Here is a 13,961-nt window from a genome sequence, read left to right as displayed (position 1 = left end):
ACGACTTAATAAATTTCTTTTCTTCCGTGGCTTAGGGAACTCAAATCCCATGGATTAAATTCTGTTATGGGAAGTGGCCCAATAATATTTAACCTCTGCGGCCCGAGGAAATTGATATCAGGCCCGACTTGTTTTTAACTGGTAGTGGTCCGTTTTAATTTCTTTTCTCTTCTTTCTCTTTATTTTTACACAAGGAGCCCAAGTTTAATTAAATTGGCTATGGTCCAATTCAAAATACTCCAAGGCCCAGATTATAAAATGGTCCAAATTGAATTATACATTTGGCCCACCCATCGGCTCCCTCTTCTCTTTTCCAAATGAATTTCCCCAAATTGAATCCCAATCCCTAACTTCTCCATTTTCCCCTTTCTTCTCGGCAAATTTCACCGCTGCGCCGATCGTCGCCGGTGTCACTGCTTCCAGCAATTCAGCGCCGACGCGAGGATCTATGGATGAGGTAACGCCGTCGGTCTGCCGTCGCTGTTGGTTCGAGACCTAGAAGTCGGTGCTCTGCCGTCAGTTTAGAGCCGCCATCATCGGCTCCTACCACTTGGTTCTATCAGCCCTTGCTCCTCACTCGTCGGCTGCGAGGCTCCGTTTGTCCTTTGTGCTCACAACAGCGTCGGCTCTCTACCACTGCTTCTTGGTGAAAACAGAGTCGTCGCCACTGATTGAAGCTACAACGATGACGCCCCGTCTGTCGGGTTCGAGTTTGAGAGCCCCTTTCTCATCCTCTGCTCCTGCTGATGCCTTGCACGAGCAGCTACTGCTTCACCGATGTCAAGTGTCATTACTGCCCCGATGAGTCCGTGTGGCTGCCTTCATGGCCTCGCCGTCACCGGTAGTCATTGGGCAGCCCTTCCGGCCCTAAAGCTAAGTTCTTTTTGCCTTAACACACTTAGTTTGATTGATTGTGAATTTTGGGCAGTAGCTATGTGGTGCTAAAGCTTTGTTCTTCGTTGGTAGTCATGATAATTTATTACTGATCTTGGGCTAAAAGAAATCATATGATATTTCTTGTTCCAAGTTGTGTGATTTGGAAATCCTAAAGCTTTTAAGTTCTTTTAGCATGAGGTTCTAATGTGATGCAAGATGGGAGTATTTTGATTACCTGTTGTGGAGCTATGAAAAGTGTGGATGAACTCCCCCTTTGCTGCTTAGTTCCCGGTCCTCACAGAACAGAAATATGCTGAATTTTTGATGTGGTGTAAGAGAAGATTGAGGGTGGTAAGGAGGGGTCTTTATAGGTGATTTGGTAACTGCAAAATCTGCAACTCTTATCCTCTTGCAGGGACATTTTTGTTGGTTGTGAGAGTGTACTCGTATATTCAGATCTGGGCTGCCTTATTCTTGTTTTATCTTGCTGCCATTTTAACTGCATTTGGGTGTATGTGGAGCTTAGTGCTTTAGCTATTAAATGACTTGGTTGCTGTGGAAGGTACTCAAGAAAGGGGCAAAGATTGTTACTGCAGCTCTGCAGTTTGTTGCAGCTGGAAGGCAGACATTGCAGGCTCATTTGCCCCATTGCAGCCTGCGGTTAAGGCTGGGAAAGGGCAGGGATGGTACCCCTCTTATCCTTCCTTGGCTTATTGCTAATTTTGAATATTTCACATGCTTTGTTTGGTTGTTTATTTTGTAGGAATAAGGACCCATCATGTCCGGCTGCCACCTTGATGTTCTGATCTCAACAGGCTGTCGAAGCCGGGCCGAAATTCGGGCATAAGGAAGAGGCCGAGACTTAGCATTTCTACTTGTAATAGAATTGAGTCTTCTCTCTTGTTCTTTTCCAAGCTTTCTCTCCTTTCAAACAAAATGTATAGAATTACTTCTAAAATTTAGTGTGTATCATTCTTCTTCTATTTTCATCAAGCATCTTGTAAACTTATACTTAGCTTGGAAATTCAAAATACTATGTTTTGATTACTCAAGAACATAAATAAATACTCTTTCATCTTTCTTTCTTTAAATTTCCAGTATTTATTTCATACTTTCCGAGAAATTAGATCTCGGCTATTACACCAGCTGAAGTGAGGATCACTTATCCTCAACGTGTTCAGAAGAAGAAGACAGATGCTCAGTTTTCAAGGTTCTTAGACATCTTTAGGAAGGTTAACTTGAATATTCCATTGGAGGAGGCACTTCAAGAAATGCCTACATATGCAAAGTTCCTAAAAGATGTGCTATCCAAGAAGAATAGGTGGACTGACTATGAGACGGTGAACATATCTGAAAACTGTAGTGCCATAATTCAGAAAAAGCTACCAGCCAAGCTTAAAGATCCTGGCAGTTTCAACATCTCATGCGTCATTGGAAATAACAGACAGACAAAGGCACTTTGTGATCTGGGGGCGAGCATAAATTTGATGCCATTATCATTTTTCAGAAAGATGAAGATCGGCACTCTCAAGCCGACAACAATCACACTGCCGATGGCAGATAGAACCGTCACCTATCCTAAAGGAATTGTTGAGGACAATCTTGTGATGGTACACGACTTCATATTTCCCGTCGATTTTGTAGTGTTGGATATGGAAGAAGGCATGAATGTACCACTTATCCTTGGGCGTCCATTCCTTGCAACGAGAAAAGTATTGATAGATATAGCAAAGGGAGAGCTCACTCTTCATATGGGCAACAAACGCCACATCTTATCTATCTACAATGCTATGAAGAGTCGTGAGGAAGAGGAACTTGTTATGAAGAAGGAGTGCAAAGTTGTGCATGTTGTAGAGGTTCAAAAGGCACAAGAAATTGGGTCCACATTTGGGGATTTTTCTTTGCCGCAGTGGATGTTTGGTTCATGTGGTGGATCAAGTTCTAAAGAAGAGACTGCATTAAATCCTAAAGTGAAGGAGAAGAAAACAAAAGCTGAAAATTCACCTAAAGTGGAAACCAAAATTTCTGATGGTGCTCTGAAAAATACTTGGTGGAAGAAGAGATTGGCTAGATCATATGCTTCCAAGATTGACAGAAAGTCTAACACCACCAGTTATGGCGTGACATGATGCAGCTCATGGAGGACTTCGAGCCAACGACGATAACCAAAGGCACTGTAGGGGAGGTAACCCATAGTAGGTAACTTTTAATTTTATCGTCTCAGTTTGTTTTTGGTGTGTTTTGTGTTGCTTGCATACCATGTAAGTCTCCCTTCTCCACCAACTTTTCAAACTTATTCTTTGCATAGCTTTGAATAAGTTTGGGGGATGATATGGTGGATAGGGACACTAATGAGGTACTTATCTTATTGCTTTATTTTTACTTTAGATTGATTAGTTGTCTTTTGTTGCTTTTTTTATTTTGTTTTAGGATAGAAATGTTTTGTCTTGAATTGAAAATTTTTTTGATAGTAATTGGGGTGAAGACTAGTCGTCTATGATAAAAAGAATCATCCATTTTGAGCTATCACTTGACCATTGACTTGAGAGTTTGAGTAATAGGGTGCATGAGCAACGAATTGCTTGTTTGTCGTGATTCATGCTATTTACCCAAGTGAGATTTTTGAGCCTTCAATTCTTTCATGTGCGTTTTATCATCAATTGTGCATATGTTTGTAGAACTTGCTCCTAGTCTTCTTGAGTCTACATAGTGACCTTAAAGATAGGAGAAGATGTTAGGCCATCGTTGTTAGCCTCATTTTTACCTAAACACTAACCTTAATATATAACATCCTTGATAGTCAAGTTTGAGCCTTAAGCCTTTTCTTTTGTCAAGCTAATCAAGTGGGTTGGGAATCCTAGACTATAAATTTATTGAGATATGAACAGAAGAGTTGGGAGAGTATAATTGAAAAAAAAAGTTGGTTGAGTTTGTACTTAAAAAAAAGAGGCGTGAACGAAAAAAAGGAAAAGAAAAAGAAAAAAAGAAGAAAGAAAAAAAAATTGTATATAGAGAATAATTTGAGGTCTTTGGAAGTTGGGAAGAAATTAGACAAAGTGTAGTTATTATCGAGAAGTGTTTTGAGAATGGTTGAAGTTAAAAGTTGATTGTTGTGATTTCTTGGGATTTTACGTTTTGGGAATTTCAGTCACTTTAGCCAAATATTTCCTCACCTTACCAAAGAGCCTACAGTATAACCTAAATAAAAGACCTTTCGGACTCTTGATTTATTGTCACACGAGGTAGAGGAGAGGTTAGACATTGAGCTAGCTTATGGTAAACCATGCATTTTTGCTTGATTTGAGTGACTACTTGATATCTTATACACTTTTTAGTGAGGTGAATGTACACACATATATACATCCCGAGTGAAGCATGAATCCAAGGTGATATACGAGTTAGTAGTAAAAGTGCATTCGACAGCTTAACTTGATGGAATTTGTATTGTGATATGTTTTTTTTATTCCGTATTCTTTGAGACGATGATGATGTCTAAAGCCCCATTAAATCCAAGTCTTCTTTTAGTTTTTTTTTGCTCGAGGACTAGCAATTATGTAGCCGATATTGATCCGCTGGGTGTTACTACTTCAGGAATTCGATTAGAAGTCAGAGACAAGAGATACACTGAAAACAAGGTGGCTGATCACCTAAGTAGGATATTTCAGGGAGATAATGAAGAAGCCATACCAGACTCGTTTCCAGAGGAACATCTGTACTTTGTAGGGGAATCTCCTAAACCTATTAGTTGGGCGATAGTGTTAGCCTTAACCGGCCCAAGAGAGTCAGCGAAGGGAAAGGGCAGACTGGATGCAGAGCCCTGGTTTGCAGATTTGGCTAATTACATAGTAACAGGAGAGCTTCCGACTTCCTCAGAAATCACCCGGGCCCAGAGAATGAAAATCAAGAGCGAAGCGAAGTATTATTTCTGGCACGACCCTTACTTATGGCGGATGGGTTCAGATCAAGTGATTAGGAGATGTATCCCTGATTGGGAACAAAAGGATGTACTCAACCACTGCGATGCACTGGCATGCAGTGGACATTTTGGCCCAAGGAAAATGGCCAGAAAAGTTCTAGACAGCGGATTTTATTGGCCTACGTTGAATAAAGATGCTTATGAGTTTTGTTAGAATTGTAATCGCTGCCAACAGACCGGGGGATCTCTGCGAGGGATGAAATGCTGCAGGTTCCCGTGATAGTGTATGAGATTTTCGACGTTTGGGGAATGAATTTCATGGGCTCGTTCCCATCGTCTTATGGTAATACTTACATTCTGGTAGCAGTGGACTATATGTCCAAGTGGATAGAAGCAAAGGCTACAAGGTTATGTGAATCCAAAGGGGTGGCAAAGTTTTTTAAATCCAACATATTCAATCGGTATGGAGTCCCTAGGGCTATTATTTCTGATCAGGAACCCATTTCTGTAACCGGACTATCGAGGCTTTGATGAGAAAGTATGGAGTCCACCACAGGCTATCCACTACTTACCACCCACAGTTAAATGGGCAAGCAGAAATCTTGAACAGGGAAATCAAAAGTATATTGGAGAAGACAGTCAACCCCTCGAGGAAAGATTGGAGCACGCGACTAGAAGACACCCTCTGGGCCTATAGGTCTGCTTTCAAAACCCCAATTGGCATGTCACCTTACAGGCTTGTTTTTGGTAAGATGTGCCATCTTCCTGTCGGAATTGAGCATAGAGCCTATTGGGCGGTTAAGGAAATGAACATGAAGACTCAAAGTTGCGAGGAAGAGAGGAAGTTTCAACTGCACGAGCTGGAAAAACTGAGGCTGGAGTCGTATGACTCTGCCATGTGGTATAAGGAGAAGACAAAGCTTTGGCATGATAAAAACCTCCGGACAAAGGAACTGCAAATTGGTCAGAAGGTGCTCTTGTTCCAGTCCAGACTGAAATTGATGCCGGGGAAACTTAAATCTAAATGGACAGGCCCTTTTACTATTATCGCATTGAGATCCAACAGAGCAGTGGAGTTACAGGGAAGTGATCCTAACTCTAACTCTTTCCTTGTGACCGGTCCTAGAGTAAAGGTTTTCAGGGATAATTCAGAAGTATGCGTGGTGGAAGAAATTCCACTTCACATACACCCTATTATTGCTTAACTGGTCAGGTTGCTAAGTATTCTTTGGAAAACTATTAGGTCAGGTAGATAGGAAAGAGTTTGAAAATTTTTAAACTAATCCAGTATACACCCAAGAATACTTAACGAAAAAATTTGTACATAATGTGAATATGTTTCTCTAATTTTCCTTGACAAAAATCCAAACAAAGAAAAAAATTTAATCCAAAAATATTTTTGAAGTACCAAGCATATCTGGGATAGCAACCAGTTGCTCAGGTATTTTGCCTTTGTAGGAAAAATTTATTTGTTTAAGTGTTGGAGGAGTTGGATGAGATCATGAGAGGAGGAGAATTTTAACCGAAAAAGAGGGGGGAGTTTGAATTCAAATTCCAGATTTTGAAAAAAAAAGAGGTGTGATGGAACGGTTGCTTGTGTCATGCTGCAACCGTCCTTCTTCCTCGTTTTTGTTTTATTTCCTTTTCTTTTATTTTCCTTATTTTTCTGATTTATTCCTTCCTTATTTTATTTTCCTTAACTCAACTTCTTCCCTCAATTTATTAACTCCCCCTACAATTGTTTTCTCTCACAACTCCCGCAACCAAATTTTCAAAAACCCACAACTCACCATTCCTAACTTTCTTATTGTCAGTTTCCGGCGAAACCAACACCTACCACCACCAACCAACGATCAAATTACCATGGAGAAACAAACACCGAAGCACACCGCATGGAGGACGAACCCCCAACCACCCAAATTGATGGCTGGCGAGACGTCAGAAAAGCCAGCGACCGCAATACTTCCTCAACCACAACCGCCATCGCAAACCAACAACCGACCGACGAACCAGATCCATAGCAACTCGTGAGAGAGTTGATGAAAAAGTTCAGCCGCGGTGAGAAGGCAAGTGATTTCTTCACTCGCATTGCAGCAGAATGTCAGAAAGAAGAGGCTGCTTCTAGTCTAAACCCAATCATAGTCCCTCCCCGACCTACAACCCTAATAGAAACTTCAACGTTTCAATCCCTCTCCGCACATAAAGAAAATCCCCAATTTCCACCTGAAACCCTAAAATCAAAACCCGTACCCATATTACCAACCACCCAACCCAAACCCCAGATTATCGCATCTACAATTCCACCCAGTAATCCTACAGCAGAACACGCGGATGAGATTCCAGGGGAGGAAAGGGTCGAGGCAGGGGATGGTGAAAGTCATGCAGAGGAGGATGAACAGGGTCGTGAGACAGAGGGTAGAGATGGGGTTGAATCTGAAGGAGTTGAGGCTGAGAAAGCAGGGGATGATGAAATTGAGGGTAGTGGGAACGAGGGTGAGGAAGGTAGTGGAGATGAGGGTGAGAAAGGTAGTGAAATCAGGGATGAGGAAGTTGAGGGGGATGAGACTGCGGATGTTGAGGGGGATGAGACTGAGGATGTAGAGGAAGATGATGTTGAGAGGGAAGAGGAAGTGGCCAACGAGGATGAGGCTGAAAATCTTGAGACAGAAAGGATAGATGAGATGCAAGTGGATGAACCCGAGATCGATGAAGGGTCGAAAGAAATAGTGGTGTTGGAAGATGAGACAGAGAAAGAGGAAACACCGGCCGATGAGAGAACATCGAGAAGGAACACCGGGAGTACGAAAAAGTTGGATGATATGATGGCTGCTAAGAGGGCAATGAAACTACGGTTTGGCACCTCGGATGGCGAGGAGGAGACAGGGAAGGATGTCCCCAAGGCCTAGGAGACTCTAGTAGAGACAGAGGAGGTCTCTCCTGAGGCCGTGGAGAAGAGATATGCCGCAGAAAGAAAATGCAAGGGGAAGCAAGAGGCTAAACCCCAGAAGAACAAGCATATGCAAACTTCCACGACATTGATGATCCAGGAAGCATCTCAAGAGCCAATCCGAGTGTCGTTTGCCCAGCTAACAGAGGAGATCGAGGAGATTGAAGAGAAGGATGAGGAGGCAGAGGACCACCAGGAAGAAGAGCCCATCTGTGAAATGATGAAGGTGTTCGTAACGAAAAACTGCTAGAAGTAATGGTCCACTTTGAGGACCCTATAAAGGCAAAGACTTGTGAAGGACGTGCTTCGAAGGGGAAGCTTGCAAAGTCGGGGAAGCGCTTTCACCGCCCATCCCTTCGAGAGATAGAGTCGGAGGAGAAGTTTCTATCCTACATCAGCGCCATAGGATTCAAGTGGCTGCTAGACCATTGCATGACGGAGGTGCCCATCTCTTTGGCCAAGGAGTTCTTCACATCTTTCAAGTTCAAGTCCACTATGGATCTTGATGCCGACTCTATAAGTTTCTGCATGTTCAATGAAGAGATGATAATGAGTATAAGAGAATGGTCCATGCGGATGGGACTGTTTACCCCAAAGGAAGACGAGAAGGGGATTTGGAATGAAAGGAATATAGGCGTCCCGAAGAAAACCTTCGGCTTTGATATGCAAGAGGCCTGGGAACTGATAGCTCAGAGAGGAGGAGGCCAATTTAAAACAAGCCACTCCAAGGGAATCCATATAACCGACCCCATCCTCTGTCTAGTGCAAGTCTTCCTTGTGTATAATCTCCTGGGTCAAGGAAACGCAACCCTCACCACCACTGAACTCTACTTCATGTGGTCTTTGTTAAAGGGAGTGAAGGTCCATCTCGGGTATGGGTTGGCCCAAGTTTGCCACCTGATGACAACCCACACCGTCCGCCACCTCTATACCTGCCACCTCGTAGGCGCTTAACCCCGAAGGAATGTGATCATGAAAGTAGCGAAGTCTGTTCACCACCTCCATATGTGTGATACCCCATAGCTATTCAACTTGACGTTTTTCTTCAACAAAGGGCTTTTACGAATGAAGAACTCAGAAATTCAGTTCTACGAGGTGGGGAAACCTGAGGTGGCAACTGTGAAGGCGGAGGACGCTGAGATGCCGACAGATACCGATAGGGAGGAATCGAGGCACGAAATCGGAGAAGTGAGGAGCACAATGAGCACGACTGTCGTGGGACTCAAAGGGGCCCGGGAGGTTCACAATGCACAGATAGATGAGGCCATCAATGTGATGATGAGGTTGGTCGCCTCAATCGAGAAAATATTTCCCCCAGTCCAGCAGCTTCCACCTCCCAGACCCAATGGAGAGCCTAAGCAACTAGCCCCTGGAGCTTCCTTTGTTCAGAAAGAACCTAGTGATCCCGCCAGTACACAGGAAGAGGAAGGAAGTAACTACAAAACCCACCACCACCATACCAGTAAAAAAAGATGTTCCGAAGCCAGCTAAGAAGCAGACAGAGGAACCTACCCCATCGGTTCCGAAGAAAGTGAAGGTTGACCGCCTGAAGCAAGTGCCCCAGAAATCTGGCTCCCAAGGGAGCCAGAAACAGAATTGATTTAACCCCAGTGACCAAGTAATTTTACATTTCGTTTTTTTGTTTTTTTATTATTTACTTACCTGTGTCAGTTAAGTGTTTTGCATGCTTAGTTGCTTGTTTCTGTGTTTCTCCCACTTAGTCCATTGCTTAGCCTAAGTATGAGAAGTTTTGTAAATATGGTATGTGTTTGTTTTTCTGTGTTGGACATTCTCCCACTTAGCCCAATACTTGGTCTAAGTGTGAGAAGGTTATTTCGTATATGTTTGTTGATTTAAATGGGTTAAATACATGTTCCATTTGTGTTTTTATGTCTCATTGTTTTTCTGTTTAGGTGCTAAACACTGCCTACCATGTTTTCCACTTCACTAGGCCAGCTTAAGGGCAAGCCAAACTGAAGTGAGAGGGGGGAAGTCAGTGTAGTCAGTATAAACCTGTATATATGTTCTTTTTTTATTGTGTAGTTTTTCTATTTCTGTTTTTGGTTGTTTTTATTTTTTTTAGGGATCTGTGTGTTTAAGTATAAACTGGCGAGATAGAAAGCAAGATTCCCTTAGTGAGAGTGATTGAAGAGAGGATGCATGTCAATTTGTGAGACATATTTCCTTAATAAATCAAAAAAAGTTTGGAGGAAGTAAGAACGATAGAAAAGCCTTGCTTTGATCTAGTTGTGAAGCCTTCTAAAAGTGAGTTAAAAGCCTAGAGTAGAACACTTTCTACTAAACAGTAAAAATAGAGAGGCTGTCACTTGATGCTTAGGGGGAAATGACATAGGATAGTAAGAACTAAAGGCAATAGGAGAAACTAGTTGAGCTTAATTCTATAGAACCTACTGGACCTGCCTCATTGGAAAGACACCCCTTAGTCAACAAAGTTGAGCCTATACATAATTTTCCCATTCTTTGAAGCAAAACTTTCATATCATGTGAACAAGGGCATGAGTGGAACAACTCACCGATTGGGGTTGGAGATAGGTTGTGAAACACGGGAAATGTTAAGTAAAAAGTTATAAAACAAAACGGGCAGGGAAATCTGTAACATGCCCTGAGAAAAAAAAGTTGAAAAATGGGCAGGAAAATCAGTAACCTGACCCTATATATATATATATATATATATATATATATATATAAATAGGGGTGCATTATAATGACAACCCCAATTTCCGTAATAACCCTATAACTAAATCTGGACCACACATTTTTAAAATCACGTGGTCTAGATTCAAACTTAGATTTACTTCATAAAAAAAAGCGCGTGGGTAAATATGTCATTTCGCTCATGATAAAATTTACGTATCCAAATTTCGCTCATTTAATTTCTGAATTTCGCTCATTTTATCATTTTATCAGTCTGTCAAAAGTATCATTTTATCAACTCAAAGTATCATTCTATCCGGCAAAACTATCTTTCTATGCAATAAACCTAACATATATCATTTTATCATTTTATCAGTTAGTCAAAAGTATCATTTTATCAACTCAGAGTATCATTCTATCCGGTAAAACTATCATTCTATGCAATAAACCTAACATATATCATTTTTTCATTTTATCATTTTATCAGTCAGTCAAAAGTATCATTTTATCAACTCAGAGTATCATTCTATCCGGCAAAACTATCATTCTATTCAATAAACCTAACATATATAATTTTATCAGTCAGTCAAAAGTATCATTTTATCAACTCAGAGTATCATTCTATCCGGAAAAACTATCATTCTATGCAATAAACCTAACATATATCATTTTATCATTTTATCAGTCAGTCAAAAGTATCATTTTATCAACTCAGAGTATCATTCTATCCGACAAAACTATCATTCTATGCAATAAACTTAATATAATAGGCACAATACATAATATACAAACCTACAAAGCAGTAAACGTATCATTTTATCAACTCAGAGTATCATTCTATCCGGCAAAACTATCATTCTATTCAATAAACCTAACATATATTATTTTACCAGTCAGTCAAAAGTATCATTTTATCAACTCAGAGTATCATTCTATCCGGCAAAACTATCATTCTATGCAATAAACCTAACATATATCATTTTATCATTTTATCAGTCAGTCAAAAGTATCATTTTATCAACTCAGAGTATCATTCTATCCGACAAAACTATCATTCTATGCAATAAACCTAATATAATAGGCACAATACATAATATACAAACCTACAAAGCAGTAAACGTATCATTTTATCAACTCAGAGTATCATTTTTATAAGGTTATTGTCACTTTATTCGCTTAGATTATCATTTTATCAGGTAAAAGTATAATTTTATTAAACAAAAATATCATTTTATACACCAAAAATACCTATCATTCTATCGGCTGAAAGTATCATTCTACCCGGCAAAACTATCATTCTATCGGCTGAAAGTATCATTCTATCCGGCAAAACTATCATTTTATGCAGTAAACCTAACATTTATAAGCTAAAATTATCATTTTATCAACTCAGAGTATCATTCTATCCGGAAAAACTATCATTATATGCAATAAACCTAACATATATCATTTTATCATTTTATCAGTCAGTCAAAAGTATCATTTTATCAACTTAGAGTATCATTCTATCCGGCAAAATTATCATTCTATGCAATAAACCTATCATTTTATCATTTTATCACTCAGTCAAAAGTATCATTTTATCAACTCAGAGTATCATTCTATCCGGTAAAACTATCATTCTATGCAATAAACCTATCATTTTATCAGTCAATCAAAAGTATCATTTTATCAACTCAGAGTATCATTCTATCCGGCAAAACTATCATTCTATGCAATAAACATATCATTCTACGTGATATTTGGCGAAATTCAGAAATTAAATGAGGGAAATGACAGTTTTACCCCCGTGCTTTTTTTTATGAAGTAAATCTAAGTTTGAATCTCAACCGCATGATTAGAAATATGTGTGGTCCAGATTTGGTTATAGGGTTATTACGATATTTAGGGGTTATCATATGATCACGACTCTATATATATATATATATATATATATATATATATATATATATAGGAAAATGATCAATACAAAACTTGATCTTAATACAAAATCCAGACCAAATCCTGACCATGAGATTTGACAATCCAATGGTCAATAAATAAACAAAAACACGGAGGGTCATTGTAAAGCAGTTTTAGGTCATATTATAAACTTTGGGTTTGAGGTCATGTTAAGATCATTTCATGTCATCCTTACTATAATGACATAAAAATAAGCTTACAATGACCTAAAAATGACTTTTGTATGCTTGGTTCTGCATTTTTGTATTAAGAATGGTTTTGTATGGATCAAAACCCTATATATATATATATATATATATGGTCACCTTCTAATGCTTATAATACCATAATCCAAAACTAAGACTAAGTCTACACCCTTAGATTTTAAAATGAGTGGATGAGATTAAAGCTCACAAATTTCAATAATTAGTAGACAAAATATCAACAAAAGGATAATATCGTCATTATGTTATCATATGATAGTTTTCGTGTTTTCGTGGGTGTTTATTATATCAACATAGTGTATTACAAATATCAACAATATGGCATGAGAATATCAACACAAGTACAAGAAAAATATCAACCCAGTTTTAATGATATTTTACCTACATTATATTGAGATTTTGCATACACTATATTGAGATTTTTTTACATTTGTTGATAAAATCTTCTTATCAACATGTACAAAAATTGAAATATAATTTATCAAATTTCATCACCCGAACATCGTCAAAACATATGCAATTGAGATCTCGTTGGAATCCTTATAATATTATCTTTCATATGATATATTTTGTGCTAAAAAATAATTTAAATCGAGAGAGTTACGTACATTTAAAGTTTTAAGAAGATTTTGATGAGAGAGAATTGAGAATAATACTCTTTAATTTTATTTAATAATTTTTTAATTTAAAATATAATCCATGTGGCATTATTTCAACCACTAGATCTCCTAATCTAATGACTAAGATTTGGTCTTAATTTGTGATTAGCAATTGATCACTCCCCTCTATATATATATATATATATATATATATAGAGAGAGAGAGAGAGAGAGGTACCTGCATTGAATCAACCACCCTCGGCGCTTTCAACATCTAAACCGAACGAACTACTTGGCACTTTTGAAAACGATTCATCGAAAATGTGTATTTGATTCATTAGAATGATTTATTATTGTATTATATTAGAAAATATTGTTACTATTGTATTTTAATATATATTTATATTTTGGTTCATTATTTATTATATATAGTTCATTACTTTCGTCAATTAGTTCATTCTAATTGATACGATATGACCGTTAGATTAAAACAATGGAGGGATGTGATTTGGTCTCTGGTTCGGTCTTTAAAATTAGTTCGACATTGAATACAATCCTATATATATATATATATATATATATATATATATATATATATATATATATATATATAGGGGTGTGATAAACTACAAACCCTCTATAATACAAACTATACAAACTTTAATCCTACTCACTTAATACAATTAATCAACGGTTAATATAAGAGATTTTTCTAATGTCAACATTTCCTACAAATGTGTACACTCCTTTGACATCGAACAATCAGAATTTGTACACCCCCGTTGACAGAATTTGTACACCCT

At 38.7% G+C, this 13,961-nt stretch overlaps 1 protein-coding gene and 1 long non-coding RNA gene across 2 annotated transcripts; both read left to right on the top strand.

Annotated features, from left to right (window-relative positions):
* The first annotated feature begins 298 nt into the window (after positions 1-298).
* Positions 299-1,967, top strand: LOC121797311. Its single transcript, XR_006049819.1, has 2 exons — positions 299-1,562; positions 1,640-1,967. It is a non-coding gene; the product is annotated as an uncharacterized LOC121797311 (long non-coding RNA).
* Positions 1,968-2,147: 180 nt separating this feature from the next.
* On the top strand, positions 2,148-3,005 carry LOC121796821. Its single transcript, XM_042195600.1, has one exon. The coding sequence runs from the start codon at positions 2,148-2,150 to the stop codon at positions 3,003-3,005; it is 858 nt and encodes a 285-aa protein (XP_042051534.1).
* Positions 3,006-13,961: the final 10,956 nt, after the last annotated feature.

The sequence above is a fragment of the Salvia splendens genome, chromosome 3, assembly GCF_004379255.2.
Source record: "Salvia splendens isolate huo1 chromosome 3, SspV2, whole genome shotgun sequence".
Classification (NCBI taxonomy): Eukaryota; Viridiplantae; Streptophyta; class Magnoliopsida; order Lamiales; family Lamiaceae; genus Salvia; species Salvia splendens.
Note: the sequence above shows the minus strand (reverse complement) of the source record. Positions and strands in the feature narration are given on the sequence as shown.